The following is a 21,920-nucleotide window of genomic DNA, read 5'->3' on the forward strand; positions in this document are numbered from 1 at the left end:
TTTATTACTCGCTATCTCTGCAAAGTCTACAGTGTACAATAGCTTCATAGTTCCAGGAGGGCTGAGAACACTGTCAGATCTTCTCCACATCCATCTCTCTGCCATCACTGGCTCCTGCGGCTCCTGAAGGACGAGCTTGGAGAATGGCTCTACTTTTCACACCGCTATTAGCTCCACCCCCTACTCCACCCTCTGTCCTGGGCGGGGGGGGGGGGGGGAATCATAGAAATGGGCTGCAAAGGTGTCCAAAAGCATGACACAATGCATTGCACCAGCAGTAATACATATCATATGTGGGACACAACTAGTAACAATTGTATTGATGGAACCATTTGTACTATTCTTTTGTAGAACAAGACGGAGAGTTCATTTTACCTGGGGAAGGTTTATACTCACATAAAGGAAGAAGGTAATACAATAAATGATCCTAATTTATTATTATTTATTAAACATGAAGTTTACTCAACTGACCAGTGGTGGAAGCTAGTGGTGTTACACCCCGCAGTCTTTTCTGTCTTTTAAAGAGCCCACTGGTGAGATCCCTGCACTGAGTTCCGGAACCTGTACACTTGTTTTCCCCTTTATGAGGGGCTCCCACCATCCCTGAGTTGAGTTCCCTGGTCTGTACACCTGCTGTGCTCTTTATGAAGGGTTCCTGGTATAATAGTCCTAGCTGAGCTCAGCCTTGTATCCATGCATTGATCTTGTTCACCCTGCTTATATTTTGTAATTGTTAGCTTGGGTAATGGCCCTCATGGTGCTCAGCTGGGCTGCCTTGTACAGTAGATTAGTCTATACAGGTATAGCATCATTCTCTTTGTATACCATCTCTAGCCATGTCCAGCCTTGTCTCCTATGTATACCATCCTCTGATCATACATCATTTGTCTTCTTACAGTTGGCAGTCATGCTCACATGTAATCTGTGTTTTTGGTTTACAGATGCGACCAACATAGGATTCTTTATGTCTCTAAAATCCTGGGTTACCCCACTTGGACATTCATTTACTTCTGAAGAAGTGATATTGAGGATTGGTCCCAATGTGAGCGTTGTGCTCCAAGATGTCCAGGTTCAGGCCTTTACACTGGAAAGGGATCATTTCACAAATGGTAAGCCACTCCGGGATGATGATATTGACTCTCGTTATGTAGCATTTTACCTGAACCTTTACCTCATGGGGATCTGACCTCACCATTGCAGATGGGATCACCAACCTCTGCAGAATCATCTCATCCAGTTGTTTGTGACATTTTCCTTTATTTTATTAACAATTTTGTGTGCTTTTCATTCATCTTCCTATGTCAGGGGCACAGCATTTTCTGATACAGAGGTCATGTCTCGGCTCCCTCACCTTCCCCTAACCTTCTCCCCTTTACTGTCTACACCATCCAGAGGAGACCTGGAGCAAGGGGCATTAATGGCCTTTCTTTTTCATATTCTTCTTGCCAGGCTGACCCTCCTCCACAGACCCTGAACAGTTTGCAGATCAGGACTTTTGTCCTTACTATAAACTTGTGACATGTTTGCTCTAAGTCAGTGTTGGAGGAAGTCCGAAGGTCAGAACTAGCCTAGGAGAATTAACATTTTCAGTAAATCACCCGCGACATCCAATGTATTTCAGCTTGAAGAAGGGAAGCTGAAGTACAACAGTTAGTGATGGGCCGAACACCCCCCTTCAGTTCAAACCTACAGAATGTTCGACCATGAACTTCGAACAGGAACAATTTACTAAGCAGTATCTTGCTGCATCTGAGTATGTGATAAGATACGCTCAGTTACTACAATACGGCATGAGTTATATCATTCTGTCATGCGGTATTTTAGTAGTGAGACATTCATTCATGTTTCAGCTGTCAGTGGGGTTAAAAGGTGTAAAAATAATTGTTAGCATTGCCCGACAATTAAACATTTAAAAAACAAAACAGATATGGGGTCCCCCCCCCATCCATGCCAAGCCCTTTGGGTCTGGTATAGATTTTGAGGGGAACCCCCATGCTAACATTTTTTTTTAAATGGCATGAGGGTCCCCCTCCAAAATCCATACCAGACCCTTATCCAAGCATGCAGCCTGGCAGGTCAGAAAAAGGAGGGGACGAGCGAGCGCCCCCCTCCACCTACTGAACCATACTAGGCCACATGCCCTCAAATGGGAGGTGGGCTTGTTGATGGGTACAAGGACCTCTTCCCCACAACCCTAGGCTGTGGTTGTGGGAGTCTGGGGGTAGGGGGCTTATCAGAATCTGGAAATCCTCTTTAACTAGGGGGCCCCCAGATCTAAGCCAACCCCCCCCCCCCTGTGAATGAGTGTGTTACCCATTCACAAAAAAAAGTAGTGTAAAAATGACAAGAGGCAGTCTTTGACAAGTTCTTTATTAAATATAAACTTTAAAAAAATGTCCCCCGAAGTGGATCCAACTTCAGTCATGATAATACTATACACTGTCACTGCACTAATGACACCGGCTAGGAAGGGGTTAACATCCAGGGTGATCAAGGGGTTAAATGTGTGCCTAACTATTCGTAATGTCTGTACAGTGTGCTGCCTATACTAACAGATCTTTCAGCAAAGCAGGGATGAGAAACTGACAGATGGATCCCTCTGTACAGAACTCTGTGTTGTAAGAGGACCTGTCATGTTATTATGGACAGGATTGGGGTAAGAGGACCTGTCATGTTATTATGGACAGGATTGGGAGAAGCGGTCTCTATACTGATCAATCAATTGATGATTCATGATTACCATGGACAGAAGAAGGTAAAATAATAATAAATGAAAACAATTGTGTAATAAAATAGCTGAATTGTAGATCTTATTGTACGATTCTCTAACACTTTCCTCTTACACTTTTGCAGATGATGAATCTACGTTTGTTATCCCGGGTAAGGAACTTATTATACAACGTAACTTAATTTATATCACATTACTGTCCTGACATTAATTGGGGTAAGTTCCTGACGTCTTCATGCCCATAGACCGGCTCTGGATGCGAGGACACCAGGAACAGTCCACCGCTGGACATGGGGAAGCACTGTTTTCCGGAGGATGGAAGGATCAGGTAAGTATAGATTTTATTTGCACCCCTGGATAAAACAAGCAATTAACTCATGCAGAAACATCTCTCCCAAAATTAAATATCCTCTAAAATATCTTAGCTTTTCCCCCAAAACCATTTTATCACATGATTGCACATTTAAGCATGAAGCGAGTTCCTTAACATTGGTATTATCATCCCAACTGATAATCCTTCACCCAACATATACAAGTTTCATCGCTGTCTATTAGCTGAAGTTACAAAAAGTGCTTCTTTATTGCCATAAACATACTCCAAAAATGTGATTACCCCTCACATACACACAAATAATAGCAGCCACTGACATTTAGGACGACTGCTTTTTATTGGTCTTTTTGGGTCCACTTCCTTTTAGTAAAAATGTAAATGGGGTATGTAGCGCTAAACAATGAATAACAAGCAAGAACGGTGTCACCATATACAATAATAATTCAATAGTTCATATGATATGGCAAAAAGGAAGATGGATATGATCCAATAATGTTCCGAATCCCATTTAGTAGAATAAGAGAAAATTAGTAAGGTTGTGCGCTTACCACAAGTACACACAATATGAGCATTGTATGCAAAATAAACAGCAACCGGGCGTCACGGTCTGGTCAGCAGCCTGGGCAGCATCTGGTCATATGAGGACATCTGTATCACAGGTCCAACGCTGTCCACGCCCCCTCTGGCTCTCAAATCCAAATCGCCACCTTACAAGGCTCATTAAAAAACGAGCCGGGAGGCAAGAAAGTGCTAATAGTGAAGTACGTTTATTAAGAGCATAAGAAGTGAGCTAAAACAACAAGAACTCACATCGGTAAAAGCATACATCCAGGCCCAATAGATAGGCTCCCTGGTGGTTAGTGGTTCAAACAGCATGCAAACCATATACATCCAGGTCCAATAGATAAGTCCCTGGTGGCTAGTGGTATCATCAGCATAAAGACATAAAGTTAAAATATGTGATGACAAAGATACTCATCCAGGTCTGGTGAAGGTATTCCCTGGTGGCTAGTAGCTCCCTAGTAGCAAAGGCGTCAGTAGGGTGGATCCCCTAACATGTTTCGAGCTAATGCTCGTTTTCAAAGGGGTAAATCCTGCCCTTAGACGCCGATTTTAAAATACCCGCGTTCGCTCATGCGCATTACGCGCCACGTGCTGCTCCGGGATACTGCGCATGCGCGAATGACATCACACGCTACCGTGTAAATACTGCGCATGCGCGAGCGCATCATCAATATGAATGCTGAAGCCTAATAGCTATACCTGCCCACACATAGGCAGGCTTAGGGCGGGTCTGAACGGCTGCTCGTTCCTCCATGAAACCGGAGACCAGAGCAGCATCTAAATAGTATAAACACAGTCTAGATACACTGGACTACCAGGGAAATATATCAGAGCCATGGAATATATCCAAATCCATAACAGTGACATAAAATTTAAAAGAACGGCATATGTTCAATGTTATACATATATAAACTTCCGGATCACATTTTATTAGAGTCCTTAAAATGATCCATCAGTTAATACACCCAAAATAAAACATATAGTGAATACATCATTATTAAAACTATAAAATCATAACTCATTACAGTAACTATTATATAATAATACCATAAATGGATGTCACATACATATAACGAATAATCAGATCAATAATAATAGTCATAAAATTAATATGTAAATTTTTTTTTAAAATACTCCAACTAGCACAGTTCATATTATTAAATAAAATAAAGTGAATGCTCAGAAGTGCAGAAAAAAACACCCATCCCGCACAATAATCTAGATCTCCCTATTTAAAGAGAACCTATTTGTGTCAAAGGGGGATTTAAACCATCTACAAGCGATGAATCCAATCATATGCATATAGCTGGAATAAAAATTATTACCCAGCATTTAAATGAATCAGTATAAATTTAAAACTAGGAGCACCGTTCCATCACACAATGATGAAACCATATAATAAATGCACCCAAGGTTAGAATATGATAAAACAAAATTATTATGGAAAAACCAAAGCCATGATATAGATAGCACGGTGGACAGATACAAATATATAATAATAAAAGCCGAATTCATAAGACAATAAAACCTACTGAAACCAGAACTCAACTATTATCAATAAAGCAGTTGATGTCCAGGTCTACATTCAAGCCTTTGGGTTGAAGAGACTTAAGCTCTACAATCCACTTTGTCTCAAGACGGGACACTGCTCTCCTCTTATGTCCCCCCCTCCAATGCTGGTCAATCACATCAATAGCTGTGAATTTAAGAGTTGAGGGGTCTTTGGCATGATAATCTTTATAATGCTTTGATAATGAGTGGTACTCAAAACCCTTTTTAATTTTATTGTAATGTTCCCTGAGGCGATCCCTCAGGCGTCTTGTAGTCCTACCCACATATTGGAGGTTACAGGGACATTGCAGAAGGTATACTGTATGCGTAGTATTACATGTTATAGTCTGATGTATGGTATACCTTTTGCCGGTAATACTCGATCCAAAGTCTCTAACTTTGGTCTTATGCACCCCATTATATCTACAGGCAATACATTTATTGCACGGGAAGAACCCTTTAAGGCCGAATGGTGAAGTCATACTCCTTGGCTGATCGACTACATTAGGGGCCACCAAGAGACTCAGTGGAGGTGCCTTCCTAAAAGTAATCTCTGGGAATTCCGGTAGAGAGTCACCCAAAATAGGGTCATTCCTAAGGACAGCCCAATTCTTCTTAATAATTCTGGTAACTTCTCTGAATTGGATGGAGAAATCTGGTATAAAAGGACAGAATCTATCAGGTTTTACTCTTTTCTCCATAGTAAGCAGATCCTCCCTATCCAATAAGCCAATCTCATTAGCGGTTTGATCCAGAGTGTGAGAATTATATCCTTTCTCCATGAATCTGGCTTTGAGTAATTCTGATTGGTAATGGTTAGAGATGAGCGAATCGAAGTATCCGAAGTGGAATTCGAGTCGAATATCGGAAAAATTTCGATTCGTGCCGAATCCGAAAAATAGCCTAATTCGGACGCGCGAATCGAAATTTTTCAGAAAATGGCGGCTGACATGTGCGGCGACGGAGCGGGGATGTCTGGGAAGGCGCGCAGACAAGGCGCGCTGACCCATAATGCATTCCTCAACTACATGTGATCGCATCAGCCAATCAGCAGCCAGCCAGCCAGCACTGTGTAATGGTCGAGCTATAAATAGCGGCCATTTTGGAATTCTTCATTTGCCTGCAGTTATTGAACAGAGGCAGACCGCTCTGTACTAGGGACAGGGACAGAGTTAGGGCCACAGAAACGATAATTGGGGACAGAGAAAAGTTACTTAGGGACAGAGAACCATTACTCAGGGACACAGACTTGTTAATGAGGGCCACAGAATCGTTATTTAGGGACAAAGAAACGCTAGTTAGGGCCACAGAATTCATACTCAGGGACAGACAGAATTGTTACTCAGTGCCAGAGAATTGTTACTTAGGGCCACAGAAACGTTATTAGGGCCACAGAATTTTTACTCAGGGACAGACAGAATTGTTACTGAGTGCCAGAGAATTGTTACTCAGGGACAGACAGAATTGTTACTGAGTGCCAGAGAATTGTTACTTAGGGCCACAGAAACTTTAATTAGGGCCACAGAATTTTTACTCAGGGACAGACAGAATTGTTACTGAGTGCCAGAGAATTGTTACTCAGGGACAGACAGAATTGTTACTGAGTGCCAGAGAATTGTTATTTAGGGCCACAGAAACTTTACTTAGGGCCACAGAATTTTTACTCAGGGACAGACAGAATTGTTACTGAGTGCCAGAGAATTGTTACTCAGGGACAGACAGAATTGTTACTGAGTGCCAGAGAATTGTTACTCAGGGCCCCAGAAACTTTACTTAGGGCCACAGAATTTTTACTCAGGGACAGACAGAATTGTTACTGAGTGCCAGAGAATTGTTACTCAGGGACAGACAGAATTATTACTGAGTGCCAGAGAATTGTTACTTAGGGCCACAGAAACTTTACTTAGGGCCACAGAATTGTTACTCGCACAGACACAGAATTGTTACTCGCACAGACACAGAATTGTTACTGAAGGCCACAGAACTGTTACTTAGGGCCACAGAATTGTTACTCGCACAGACACAGAATTGTTACTCGCAAAGACACAGAACTGTTACTGAGGGCCACAGAACTGTTACTTAGGGCCACAGAATTGTTACTCGCACAGACACAGAATTGTTACTCAGGGCCACAGAACTGTTACTTAGGGACAAAGAAACGCTAGTTAGGGCCACAGAATTCATACTCAGGGACAGACAGAATTGTTACGGAGTGCCAGAGAATTGTTACTCAGGGCCACAGAAACTTTACTTAGGGCCACAGAATTTTTACTCAGGGACAGACAGAATTGTTACTGAGTGCCAGAGAATTGTTACTCAGGGACAGACAGAATTGTTACGGAGTGCCAGAGAATTGTTACTCAGGGCCACAGAAACTTTACTTAGGGCCACAGAATTTTTACTCAGGGACAGACAGAATTGTTACTGAGTGCCAGAGAATTGTTACTCAGGGACAGACAGAATTGTTACTGAGTGCCAGAGAATTGTTACTTAGGGCCACAGAAACTTTACTTAGGGCCACAGAATTGTTACTCGCACAGACACAGAATTGTTACTCGCACAGACACAGAACTGTTACTGAGGGCCACAGAAACTTTACTTAGGGCCACAGAATTGTTACTCGCACAGACACAGAATTGTTACTCGCACAGACACAGAACTGTTACTGAGGGCCACAGAACTGTTACTTAGGGCCACAGAATTGTTACTCGCACAGACACAGAATTGTTACTCAGGGCCACAGAACTGTTACTTAGGGACAAAGAAACGCTAGTTAGGGCCACAGAATTCATACTCAGGGACAGACAGAATTGTTACGGAGTGCCAGAGAATTGTTACTCAGGGCCACAGAAACTTTACTTAGGGCCACAGAATTTTTACTCAGGGACAGACAGAATTGTTACTGAGTGCCAGAGAATTGTTACTCAGGGACAGACAGAATTGTTACTGAGTGCCAGAGAATTGTTACTCAGGGCCACAGAAACTTTACTTAGGGCCACAGAATTTTTACTCAGGGACAGACAGAATTGTTACTGAGTGCCAGAGAATTGTTACTCAGGGACAGACAGAATTGTTACGGAGTGCCAGAGAATTGTTACTCAGGGACAGACAGAATTGTTACTGAGTGCCAGAGAATTGTTACTTAGGGCCACAGAAACTTTAATTAGGGCCACAGAATTTTTACTCAGGGACAGACAGAATTGTTACTGAGTGCCAGAGAATTGTTACTCAGGGACAGACAGAATTGTTACGGAGTGCCAGAGAATTGTTACTCACGGCCACAGAAACTTTACTTAGGGCCACAGAATTTTTACTCAGGGACAGACAGAATTGTTACTGAGTGCCAGAGAATTGTTACTCAGGGACAGACAGAATTGTTACTGAGTGCCAGATAATTGTTACTTAGGGCCACAGAAACGTTATTAGGGCCACAGAATTGTTACTCAGGGACAGACAGAATTGTTACTGAGTGCCAGAGAATTGTTACTTAGGGCCACAGAAACTTTAGTTAGGGCCACAGAATTGTTACTCAGGGACAGACACAGAATTGTTACTGAGGGCCACAGAACTGTTACTTAGGGCCACAGAATTGTTACTCGCACAGACACAGAATTGTTACTCGCACAGACACAGAATTGTTACTGAGGACCACAGAACTGTTACTTAGGGCCACAGAATTGTTACTCGCACAGACACAGAATTGTTACACAGGGACACAGAACTGTTACTGAGGGCCACAGAACCGTTACTTAGGGCCACAGAATTGTTACTCGCACAGACACAGAATTGTTACTCGCACAGACACAGAATTGTTACTGAGGGCCACAGAACTGTTACTTGGGGCCACAGAAACGTTAATCAGGGACACAGAATTGTTACTGAGGGCCACAGAACTGTTACTTAGGGCCACAGAATTGTTACTCGCACAGACACAGAATTGTTACACAGAGACACACAGAACTGTTACTGAGGGCCACAGAACCGTTACTTAGGGCCACAGAATTGTTACTCGCACAGACAGAATTGTTACTCGCACAGACACAGAATTGTTACTCAGGGACACAGAACTGTTACTGAGGGCCACAGAACTGTTACTTAGGGCCACAGAATTGTTACTCGCACAGACACAGAATTCTTACTCGCACAGACACAGAATTGTTACTCAGGGAAACAGAACTGTTACTGAGGGCCACAGAACTGTTACTTAGGGCCACAGAATTGTTTCTCGCACAGACACAGAATTGTTACTCGCACAGACACAGAATTGTTACTGAGGGCCACAGAACTGTTACTTGGGGCCACAGAAACGTTAATCAGGGACACAGAATTGTTACTGAGGGCCACAGAACTGTTACTTAGGGCCACAGAATTGTTACTCGCACAGACACAGAATTGTTACTCAGGGACACAGAATTGTTACTCAGGGACACATAATCGTTTAATTAAAGAGTATGTCAGACAACATGCAGAGGAGTGGCAGAGGAGGCAATGTTTTAGGAGCGAGCAGACGTGGCAGCAGAGGAAGGGGTCGAGGCAGCACTATTCGCAGCCAGAGGCCAGTGCTCCCGGTGTCATCCAGCGGTCGTGTCTCCACCGACAACCCTGCCGTCATCGATTGGTTGGCTCGGTCGTCTTCCTCTTCCCAGGTCACCTCTGACACCTACAGCCAACGGTCGGTGGGTACGTCAGACACAACCGTTAGTTGGCATGGCCCGGGACCAAGCCCACTGAAATCACGTGTCCTCTACCTGCCCCTGTCCTTTGGTGTTCCCTCACCAAGCGAAGTATCGCATGCTGTGGGCTCAGCCCCACTGTACAGTGAGGAAGAGCTAACAGAGGGCGGTCAGGAACGGGGGGAGACATCCGCCTTTTCAGCAGCTAGGCGAAGAAGTAGTGGCGAGGAGAGTGGCCCGGTAGCCGGTCTAGAGACAGGTCTGTCTCCTGACCCAGACGCAGCCGAGGGGGCTAGTAGTGAGGCGGAGACCCTACTTGATGATGAGGAGGTTGATCGCACTTGGCAGCCTCGTCGTCATCAGGCAATTTCTTCCGCATCATCAGGAGAAGAGGGTGGCAGCTTGGCAGTGAGCGAAACAGTCGGTGGGTTGCCCAGGAGACAGCAGCAGGGTCGCAGCAGTGTCAGTGGAAGCAGTGTCAGTGGAGCCAAACGGCCACGGAGTAGAGCACCAGTTCCACTGCAGCCTACCACCACGGCCAGTAGTGGTGCCGGTGTGCACGGAGGAAGCAGCAGTCAGCCAGTGAGGAGTATCGGGGGCAAAGTTTCCTACTCGGCGGTGTGGCAATTTTTCGTCAAGCCGCCCGAAGAAGTAAACGTAGCCGTATGTCGACTATGTGGCCAGAAAGTCAAGCGTGGCCAGGGGGCCCATGTTGGGACTACAGCGTTGCGGCAGCATATGCAGCGTCGCCATTTGGTGGCCTGGGAAAACCGTGATAAAGATACGGCGGTTCTGCCCGCCCCAGCCCCCGCTCCATCACCCGCTCTGTTACTTGCTCCGTCACCCGACGACAATCGCCCTCCATCAGCCAGTCAAGGCTCCAACACCTCTGCTGAGGGGAGTTGTCACTCGTTGGCATCTTCCGCTCGTTCAGATGCTCCTTCTCCTGCTACTCCTCTTCACGGATTCCGTCAGCAGTCTTTCTTGGAATCCGTTTCCAAGAGACAACAGTTTGCGAGCACGCACCCGACGGTGCAAAAGCTGAACGTCCTCCTGTCCAAGTTGCTGGTGCTGCAGTCCCTCCCTTTCCAAGTGGTGGACTCAGCACCTTTCAGAGAAATGATGGCTTGTGCCGCGCCGCGGTGGAGAGTGCCAAGCCGTCATTTCTTCGCCAAAAAGGCAGTGCCAGCCCTGCATTCACATGTAGAAGACATGGTGGGCCAGTCTTTGAGCATGTCGGTCTCTGCCAAAGTGCACGGCAGCGCCGACGTGTGGAGCTGTAACTACGGTCAGGGACAGTACATGTCATTTACGGCCCACTGGGTGAACGTGATGCCGTCACAGCCGCACCAGCAACTTGGACAGGTCACGCCGCTTTTGCCTCCACGTTTGCACGTCCTTGGTCCGGCAAAGATGTCCGCCTCTACCACCTCTTCTTCCACCGTGTCCTCAGCCGCCACCCCCGTGCCAAGTCCCATTACCCGACCGGCATATCACATGTGCAGGGCGCAACGGTGTCACGCTGTTCTGCACCTGGTATGCCTTGGCGAACGTAGTCACACAGGGGAGGAACTTCTGAGTGTAATGAACAGAGAAATCGACAGATGGCTGTCTCCGCGCAAACTGAAAATCGGAACCATGTTGACCGACAACGGAAAGAACATGGTGTCTGCTCTGCGTCAAGGAAGGTTGTGCCATGCGCCATGCATGGCTCACGTGTTCAATCTGGTTGTCAAGCGGTTCCTAAAATCCACCATCCCACTGCAAGACATCCTTAAAATGTCACGTAAACTTTGCATGCATTTCAGCCATTCCTACACCGCAAAGCACACCCTCCTTGAGCTGCAGCGGCAGAACGGAATTCCACATCATCGCCTGATCTGCGACGTTGCAACAAGGTGGAATTCAACCCTACACATGTTAGACCGCCTTTACGAGCAGCGAAAGGCCATCACCGATTTCCTGATGTTACAAAAAGGTACTCCCCTGTGTAACTTCGATGTCAGCCATTGGCAGCTCATGCGTGACACCTGCCGCTTGCTCAGGCCCTTTGAGGAGGCCACGCTATTCGTGAGTCGGCAGGACTATGGGGTGAACGACGTCATTCCTCTGTTGCACGTCCTTGAACAAATGCTGTTAACAATGGCTGGTCAGGGTGCGGTAGACGTGGCGCACAGATCTCAACGCCACATGACCCCTGTGGGGGCAGGACAGGAAGAAGAGGAGGAGGTAGAGGAGGACATTTGTGCTCAGGAATTATTGAGTGAAATGGGTGGTTTTTCCACTCAGCGGACAGGAGTGGAGGAGCAGGAGCATCTGGTAGAGGAGGAGGAGGAGGAGACAGAGGACCCAGACGCACCGTGGCAGTATGCTGTGGAGATGGAGGCAGGGAGTCCCTCGCATTCCTTGGCACAAATGGCCCATAGCATGCTCGGTTGCTTGCGTAGCGACAGCCGAATAATAACCATCAGACAGAGGGATGACTTTTGGCTGTCCACCTTGTTGGACCCTCGCTACCGTTCCAAAATGGTGGCCTTTTTCACACCTGCTGAGAGGGAGGCCAAAATAACGTACTATAAAAACCACCTATGTAGTCAGTTGGTCTCTGCCTTTGTGCGCCAACGTCCATCCTCAGACACTGTGGGCCCTGTGCGCTCGCGTTCCGCTGCCATGGCAGCAGGGGAGGGGTGGGGTGGTAGGAGCAGTGGCAGCTCCACCAGCAGCGGCTGCCTCAGTCTGCAGTCGATGATGAGTAGCTTTCTTCACCAGCGCAGTGAGGAAACTACTAACCAGCCGCAGCAGCAGCAGCAGCAGCATCAGGTGGACCTGGAGCAGGACCTCAAACAACAGGCTTGGGCCTACTTGGACAGCACCCTGCCAACCGAGGTAGACAATCCCCTTGACTACTGGTCAACGAAACTTGACCTTTGGCCCCAACTAGCTGAATTTGCCCTTGAAAGGCTGTCATGCCCGGCCAGTAGCGTGGCATCGGAGCGCGTGTTTAGTGCGGCAGGAGGTATTGTAACTCCGCGGAGGACACGACTGTCCACCCAAAGTGTGGAGAGACTCACGTTTGTGAAAATGAATCAGGCGTGGATTAGTCTGGATTTCAAACCACCAGTTCCTGACACAACTGACTAAATCCGCCATGAATCATGCCTCAAACATGTGCCACTTTCAGGTCTCCTCACACACTGCTGGTGTGTAGAATTTTTTGACATAGGGTGCTGGCAGATTACGGGCCTCCCATAGCTGCTGCCAGGCCCCTAATCTGCCATAGGCCCCTATATACCACCTCCTCATGCTGCTGCCAGGTCCAGAGTCTCTCATGGGTCCCTGTACGGCCTCCCATTGCTGCTGTCTCCATCGCCACACTCTGCCATGTGCCACTTTCAGGTCTCCTCACACTGCTGGTGTGTTCAATTTTTTGACATAGGGTGCTGGCAGATTACGGGCCTCCCATAGCTGCTGCCAGGCCCCTAATCTGCCATGGGCCCCTATACCGCCTCTTCATGCTGCTGCCAGGTCCACAGTCTCTCATGCCATGTGCCACTTTCAGGTCTCCTCACACTGCTGGTGTGTTGAATTTTTTGACATAGGGTGCTGGCAGATTACGGGCCTCCCATTGCTGCTGCCAGGCCCCTAATCTGCCATAGGCCCCTATATACCGCCTCCTCATGCTGCTGCCAGGTCCAGAGTCTGTCATGGGTCCCTGTACGGCCTCCCATTGCTGCTGTCTCCATCGCCACACTCTGTCATGTGCCACTTTCAGGTCTCCTCACACTGCTGGTGTGTAGAATTTTTTGACATAGGGTGCTGGCAGATTACGGGCCTCCCATAGCTGCTGCCAGGCCCCTAATCTGCCATAGGCCCCTATATACCGCCTCCTCATGCTGCTGCCAGGTCCAGAGTATCTCATGGGTCCCTGTACGGCCTCCCATTGCTGCTGTCTCCATCGCCACACTCTGCCATGTGCCACTTTCAGGTCTCCTCACACACTGCTGGTGTTTTGAATTTTTTGACATAGGGTGCTGGCAGATTACGGGCCTCCCATAGCTGCTGCCAGGCCCCTAATCTGCCATAGGCCCCTATATACCGCCTCCTCATGCTGCTGCCAGGTCCAGAGTCTGTCATGGGTCCCTGTACGGCCTCCCATTGCTGCTGTCTCCATCGCCACACTCTGCCATGTGCCACTTTCAGGTCTCCTCACACTGCTGGTGTGTAGAATTTTTTGACATAGGGTGCTGGCAGATTACGGGCCTCCTATAGCTGCTGCCAGGCCCCTAATCTGCCATAGGCCCCTATATACCGCCTCCTCATGCTGCTGCCAGGTCCAGAGTCTCTCATGGGTCCCTGTACGGCCTCCCATTGCTGCTGTCTCCATCGCCACACTCTGCCATGTGCCACTTTCAGGTCTCCTCACACACTGCTGGTGTGTTGAATTTTTTGACATAGGGTGCTGGCAGATTACGGGCCTCCCATAGCTGCTGCCAGGCCCCTAATCTGCCATAGGCCCCTATATACCGCCTCCTCATGCTGCTGCCAGGTCCAGAGTCTCTCATGGGTCCCTGTACGGCCTCCCATTGCTGCTGTCTCCATCGCCACACTCTGCCATGTGCCACTTTCAGGTCTCCTCACACACTGCTGGTGTGTTGAATTTTTTGACATAGGGTGCTGGCAGATTACGGGCCTCCCATAGCTGCTGCCAGGCCCCTAATCTGCCATGGGCCCCTATATACCGCCTCCTCATGCTGCTGCCAGGTCCACAGTGTCTCATGCCATGTGCCACTTTCAGGTCTCCTCACACTGCTGGTGTGTTGAATTTTTTGACATAGGGTGCTGGCAGATTACGGGCCTCCCATAGCTGCTGCCAGGCCCCTAATCTGCCATAGGCCCCTATATACCGCCTCCTCATGCTGCTGCCAGGTCCAGAGTCTCTCATGGGTCCCTGTACGGCCTCCCATTGCTGCTGTCTCCATCGCCACACTCTGCCATGTGCCACTTTCAGGTCTCCTCACACACTGCTGGTGTGTTGAATTTTTTGACATAGGGTGCTGGCAGATTACGGGCCTCCCATAGCTGCTGCCAGGCCCCTAATCTGCCATAGGCCCCTATATACCGCCTCCTCATGCTGCTGCCAGGTCCACAGTGTCTCATGCCATGTGCCACTTTCAGGTCTCCTCACACTGCTGGTGTGTTGAATTTTTTGACATAGGGTGCTGGCAGATTATGGGCCTCCTATAGCTGCTGCCAGGCCCCTAATCTGCCATAGGCCCCTATATACCGCCTCCTCATGCTGCTGCCAGGTCCAGAGTCTCTCATGGGTCCCTGTACGGCCTCCCATTGCTGCTGTCTCATCGCCACACTCTGCCATGTGCCACTTTCAGGTCTCCTCACACTGCTGGTGTGTAGAATTTTTTGACATAGGGTGCTGGCAGATTACGGGCCTCCCATAGCTGCTGCCAGGCCCCTAATCTGCCATAGGCCCCTATATACCGCCTCCTCATCCTGCTGCCAGGTCCAGAGTCTCTCATGGGTCCCTGTACGGCCTCCCATTGCTGCTGTCTCCATCGCCACACTCTGCCATGTGCCACTTTCAGGTCTCCTCACACTGCTGGTGTGTAGAATTTTTTGACATAGGGTGCTGGCAGATTACGGGCCTCCCATAGCTGCTGCCAGGCCCCTAATCTGCCATAGGCCCCTATATACCGCCTCCTCATACTGCTGCCAGGTCCAGAGTCTCTCATGGGTCCCTGTACAGCCTCCCATTGCTGCTGTCTCCATCGCCACACTCTGCCATGTGCCACTTTCAGGTCTCCTCACACACTGCTGGTGTGTTGAATTTTTTGACATAGGGTGCTGGCAGATTACGGGCCTCCCATAGCTACTGCCAGGCCCCTAATCTGCCATGGGCCCCTATACCGCCTCTTCATGCTGCTGCCAGGTCCACAGTCTCTCATGCCATGTGCCACTTTCAGGTCTCCTCACACTGCTGGTGTGTTGAATTTTTTGACATCGGGTGCTGGCAGATTACGGGCCTCCCATTGCTGCTGCCAGGCCCCTAATCTGCCATAGGCCCCTATATACCGCCTCCTCATGCTGCTGCCAGGTCCAGAGTCTGTCATGGGTCCCTGTATGGCCTCCCATTGCTGCTGTCTCCATCGCCACACTCTGCCATGTGCCACTTTCAGGTCTCCTCAAACTGCTGGTGTGTAGACTTTTTTGACATAGGGTGCTGGCAGATTACGGGCCTCCCATAGCTGCTGCCAGGCCCCTAATCTGCCATAGGCCCCTATATACCGCCTCCTCATGCTGCTGCCAGGTCCAGAGTCTCTCATGGGTCCCTGTACGGCCTCCCATTGCTGCTGTCTCCATCGCCACACTCTGCCATGTGCCACTTTCAGGTCTCCTCACACACTGCTGGTGTGTTGAATTTTTTGACATAGGGTGCTGGCAGATTACGGGCCTCCCATAGCTGCTGCCAGGCCCCTAATCTGCCATAGGCCCCTATATACCGCCTCCTCATGCTGCTGCCAGGTCCAGAGTCTGTCATGGGTCCCTGTACGGCCTCCCATTGCTGCTGTCTCCATCGCCACACTCTGCCATGTGCCACTTTCAGGTCTCCTCACACTGCTGGTGTGTAGAATTTTTTGACATAGGGTGCTGGCAGATTACGGGCCTCCTATAGCTGCTGCCAGGCCCCTAATCTGCCATAGGCCCCTATATACCGCCTCCTCATGCTGCTGCCAGGTCCAGAGTCTCTCATGGGTCCCTGTACGGCCTCCCATTGCTGCTGTCTCCATCGCCACACTCTGCCATGTGCCACTTTCAGGTCTCCTCACACACTGCTGGTGTGTTGAATTTTTTGACATAGGGTGCTGGCAGATTATGGGCCTCCCATAGCTGCTGCCAGGCCCCTAATCTGCCATAGGCCCCTATATACCGCCTCCTCATGCTGCTGCCAGGTCCAGAGTCTCTCATGGGTCCCTGTACGGCCTCCCATTGCTGCTGTCTCCATCGCCACACTCTGCCATGTGCCACTTTCAGGTCTCCTCACACACTGCTGGTGTGTTGAATTTTTTGACATAGGGTGCTGGCAGATTACGGGCCTCCCATAGCTGCTGCCAGGCCCCTAATCTGCCATGGGCCCCTATATACCGCCTCCTCATGCTGCTGCCAGGTCCACAGTGTCTCATGCCATGTGCCACTTTCAGGTCTCCTCACACTGCTGGTGTGTTGAATTTTTTGACATAGGGTGCTGGCAGATTACGGGCCTCCCATAGCTGCTGCCAGGCCCCTAATCTGCCATAGGCCCCTATATACCGCCTCCTCATGCTGCTGCCAGGTCCAGAGTCTGTCATGGGTCCCTGTACGGCCTCCCATTGCTGCTGTCTCCATCGCCACACTCTGCCATGTGCCACTTTCAGGTCTCCTCACACTGCTGGTGTGTAGAATTTTTTGACATAGGGTGCTGGCAGATTACGGGCCTCCCATAGCTGCTGCCAGGCCCCTAATCTGCCATAGGCCCCTATATACCGCCTCCTCATCCTGCTGCCAGGTCCAGAGTCTCTCATGGGTCCCTGTACGGCCTCCCATTGCTGCTGTCTCCATCGCCACACTCTGCCATGTGCCACTTTCAGGTCTCCTCACACTGCTGGTGTGTAGAATTTTTTGACATAGGGTGCTGGCAGATTACGGGCCTCCCATAGCTGCTGCCAGGCCCCTAATCTGCCATAGGCCCCTATATACCGCCTCCTCATGCTGCTGCCAGGTCCAGAGTCTCTCATGGGTCCCTGTACGGCCTCCCATTGCTGCTGTCTCCATCGCCACACTCTGCCATATGCCACTTTCAGGTCTCCTCACACACTGCTGGTGTGTTGAATTTTTTGACATAGGGTGCTGGCAGATTACGGGCCTCCCATAGCTGCTGCCAGGCCCCTAATCTGCCATAGGCCCCTATATACCGCCTTCTCATGCTGCTGCCAGGTCCACAGTGTCTCATGCCATGTGCCACTTTCAGGTCTCCTCACACTGCTGGTGTGTTGAATTTTTTGACATAGGGTGCTGGCAGATTACGGGCCTCCTATAGCTGCTGCCAGGCCCCTAATCTGCCATAGGCCCCTATATACCGCCTTCTTATGCTGCTGCCAGGTCCAGAGTCTCTCATGGGTCCCTGTACGGCCTCCCATTGCTGCTGTCTCATCGCCACACTCTGCCATGTGCCACTTTCAGGTCTCCTCACACTGCTGGTGTGTTGAATTTTTTGACATAGGGTGCTGGCAGATTACGGGCCTCCCATTGCTGCTGCCAGGCCCGTAATCTGCCATGGGCCCCCGTACCGACTCCTCATGCTGTGACGTTGCAACAAGGTGGAATTCAACCCTACATATGTTAGACCGCCTTTACGAACAGCGAAAGGCCATCACCGATTTCCTGATGTTAAAAGCGGATAAAGGTACTCCCTGTGTAACTTAGATGTCAGCCATTGGCAGCTCATGCGTGACACCTGCGCTTGCTCAGGCCCTTTGAGGAGGCCACGCTATTCGTGAGTCGGCAGGACTATGGGATGAACGACGTCATTCCTCTGTTGCACGTCCTGGAACAAATGCTGTTAACAATGGCTGGTCAGGGTGCGGTAGACGTGGCGCACAGATCTCAACGCCACATGACCCCTGTGGGGGCAGGACAGGAAGAAGAGGAGGAGGTAGAGGAGGACATTGGTGCTCAGGAATTATTGAGTGAAATGGGTGGTTTTTCCACTCAGCGGACAGGAGTGGAGGAGCAGGAGCATCTGGTAGAGGAGGAGGAGGAGGAGACAGAGGACCCAGACGCACCGTGGCAGTATGCTGTGGAGATGGAGGCAGGGAGTCCCTCGCATTCCTTGGCACAAATGGCCCATAGCATGCTCGCTTGCTTGCGTAGCGACAGCCGAATAATAACCATCAGACAGAGGGATGACTTTTGGCTGTCCACCTTGTTGGACCCTCGCTACCGTTCAAAAATGGTGGCCTTTTTCACACCTGCTGAGAGGGAGGCCAAAATAACGTACTATAAAAACCATCTATGTAGTCAGCTGGTCTCTGCCTGTCTGCGCCAACGTCCATCCTCGGACACTGTGGGCCCTGTGCGCTCGCGTTCCGCTGCCATGGCAGCAGGGGAGGGGTGGGGTGGTAGGAGCAGTGGCAGCTCCACCAGCAGCGGCTGCCTCAGTCTGCAGTCGATGATGAGTAGCTTTCTTCACCAGCGCAGTGAGGAAACTACTAACCAGCCGCAGCAGCAGCAGCATCAGGTGGACCTGGAGCAGGACCTCAAACAACAGGCTTAGGCCTACTTGGACAGCACCCTGCCAACCGAGGTAGACAATCCCCTTGACTACTGGGCAACGAAACTTGACCTTTGGCCCCAACTAGCTGAATTTGCCCTTGAAAGGCTGTCATGCCCGGCCAGTAGCGTGGCATCGGAGCGCGTGTTTAGTGCGGCAGGAGGTATTGCAACTCCGCGGAGGACACGACTGTCCACCCAAAGTGTGGAGAGACTGACGTTTGTGAAAATGAATCAGGCGTGGATTACTCTGGATTTCAAACCACCAGTTCCTGACACAACTGACTAAATCCGCCATGAATCATGCCCCAAACATGTGCCACTTTCAGGTCTCCTCACACTGCTGGTGTGTTACATTTTTTGTCATAGGGTGCTGGCAGATTACGGGCCTCCCATAGCTGCTGCCAGGCCCCTAATCTGCCATGGGCCCCTATACCGCCTCCTCATGCTGCTGCCAAGTCCAGAGTCTCTCATGGGTCCCTGTACGGCCTCCCATTGCTGCTGTCTCCATCGCCACACTCTGCCATGTGCCACTTTCAGGTCTCCTCACACTGCTGGTGTGTAGAATTTTTTGACATAGGGTGCTGGCAGATTACGGGCCTCCCATAGCTGCTGCCAGGCCCCTAATCTGCCATAGGCCCCTATATACCGCCTCCTCATGCTGCTGCCAGGTCCAGAGTCTCTCATGGGTCCCTGTACGGCCTCCCATTGCTGCTGTCTCCATCGCCACACTCTGCCATGTGCCACTTTCAGGTCTCCTCACACACTGCTGGTGTGTTGAATTTTTTGACATAGGGTGCTGGCAGATTACGGGCCTCCCATAGCTGCTGCCAGGCCCCTAATCTGCCATGGGCCCCTATACCGCCTCTTCATGCTGCTGCCAGGTCCACAGTCTCTCATGCCATGTGCCACTTTCAGGTCTCCTCACACTGCTGGTGTGTTGAATTTTTTGACATAGGGTGCTGGCAGATTACGGGCCTCCCATTGCTGCTGCCAGGCCCCTAATCTGCCATAGGCCCCTATATACCGCCTCCTCATGCTGCAGCCAGGTCCAGAGTCTGTCATGGGTCCCTGTACGGCCTCCCATTGCTGCTGTCTCCATCGCCACACTCTGCCATGTGCCACTTTCAGGTCTCCTCACACTGCTGGTGTGTAGAATTTTTTGACATAGGGTGCTGGCAGATTACGGGCCTCCTATAGCTGCTGCCAGGCCCCTAATCTGCCATAGGCCCCTATATACCGCCTCCTCATGCTGCTGCCAGGTCCAGAGTCTCTCATGGGTCCCTGTACGGCCTCCCATTGCTGCTGTCTCCATAGCCACACTCTGCCATGTGCCACTTTCAGGTCTCCTCACACTGCTGGTGTGTTGAATTTTTTGACATAGGGTGCTGGCAGATTACGGGCCTCCCATTGCTGCTGCCAGGCCCGTAATCTGCCATGGGCCCCCGTACCGACTCCTCATGCTGTGACGTTGCAACAAGGTGGAATTCAACCCTACATATGTTAGACCGCCTTTACGAACAGCGAAAGGCCATCACCGATTTCCTGATGTTAAAAGCGGATAAAGGTACTCCCTGTGTAACTTAGATGTCAGCCATTGGCAGCTCATGCGTGACACCTGCGCTTGCTCAGGCCCTTTGAGGAGGCCACGCTATTCGTGAGTCGGCAGGACTATGGGATGAACGACGTCATTCCTCTGTTGCACGTCCTGGAACAAATGCTGTTAACAATGGCTGGTCAGGGTGCGGTAGACGTGGCGCACAGATCTCAACGCCACATGACCCCTGTGGGGGCAGGACAGGAAGAAGAGGAGGAGGTAGAGGAGGACATTGGTGCTCAGGAATTATTGAGTGAAATGGGTGGTTTTTCCACTCAGCGGACAGGAGTGGAGGAGCAGGAGCATCTGGTAGAGGAGGAGGAGGAGGAGACAGAGGACCCAGACGCACCGTGGCAGTATGCTGTGGAGATGGAGGCAGGGAGTCCCTCGCATTCCTTGGCACAAATGGCCCATAGCATGCTCGCTTGCTTGCGTAGCGACAGCCGAATAATAACCATCAGACAGAGGGATGACTTTTGGCTGTCCACCTTGTTGGACCCTCGCTACCGTTCAAAAATGGTGGCCTTTTTCACACCTGCTGAGAGGGAGGCCAAAATAACGTACTATAAAAACCATCTATGTAGTCAGCTGGTCTCTGCCTGTCTGCGCCAACGTCCATCCTCGGACACTGTGGGCCCTGTGCGCTCGCGTTCCGCTGCCATGGCAGCAGGGGAGGGGTGGGGTGGTAGGAGCAGTGGCAGCTCCACCAGCAGCGGCTGCCTCAGTCTGCAGTCGATGATGAGTAGCTTTCTTCACCAGCGCAGTGAGGAAACTACTAACCAGCCGCAGCAGCAGCAGCAGCAGCAGCATCAGGTGGACCTGGAGCAGGACCTCAAACAACAGGCTTAGGCCTACTTGGACAGCACCCTGCCAACCGAGGTAGACAATCCCCTTGACTACTGGGCAACGAAACTTGACCTTTGGCCCCAACTAGCTGAATTTGCCCTTGAAAGGCTGTCATGCCCGGCCAGTAGCGTGGCATCGGAGCGCGTGTTTAGTGCGGCAGGAGGTATTGCAACTCCGCGGAGGACACGACTGTCCACCCAAAGTGTGGAGAGACTGACGTTTGTGAAAATGAATCAGGCGTGGATTACTCTGGATTTCAAACCACCAGTTCCTGACACAACTGACTAAATCCGCCATGAATCATGCCCC

At 50.1% G+C, this 21,920-nt stretch overlaps 1 protein-coding gene across 1 annotated transcript in view; it reads left to right on the plus strand.

The window, feature by feature from the left end:
- The window catches only part of LOC149441791 (proteinase-activated receptor 1-like), an 84,146-nt gene that overhangs the window by 50,357 nt on the left and 11,869 nt on the right, over window positions 1–21,920 (plus strand). Inside the window, exons 4-6 of the mRNA XM_089656889.1 lie at window positions 352–409; window positions 942–1,109; window positions 2,854–2,880. Of these exons, the coding sequence (XP_089513015.1) occupies window positions 352–409; window positions 942–1,109; window positions 2,854–2,880 (253 nt within the window). The remainder of the gene's footprint in view (window positions 1–351; window positions 410–941; window positions 1,110–2,853; window positions 2,881–21,920) is intronic.

This window comes from Staurois parvus, unplaced genomic scaffold (assembly GCF_062004578.1).
Source record: "Staurois parvus isolate SC_StPar_1 unplaced genomic scaffold, SC_StPar_1.0 ptg000947l, whole genome shotgun sequence".
Taxonomy (NCBI): domain Eukaryota; kingdom Metazoa; phylum Chordata; class Amphibia; order Anura; family Ranidae; genus Staurois; species Staurois parvus.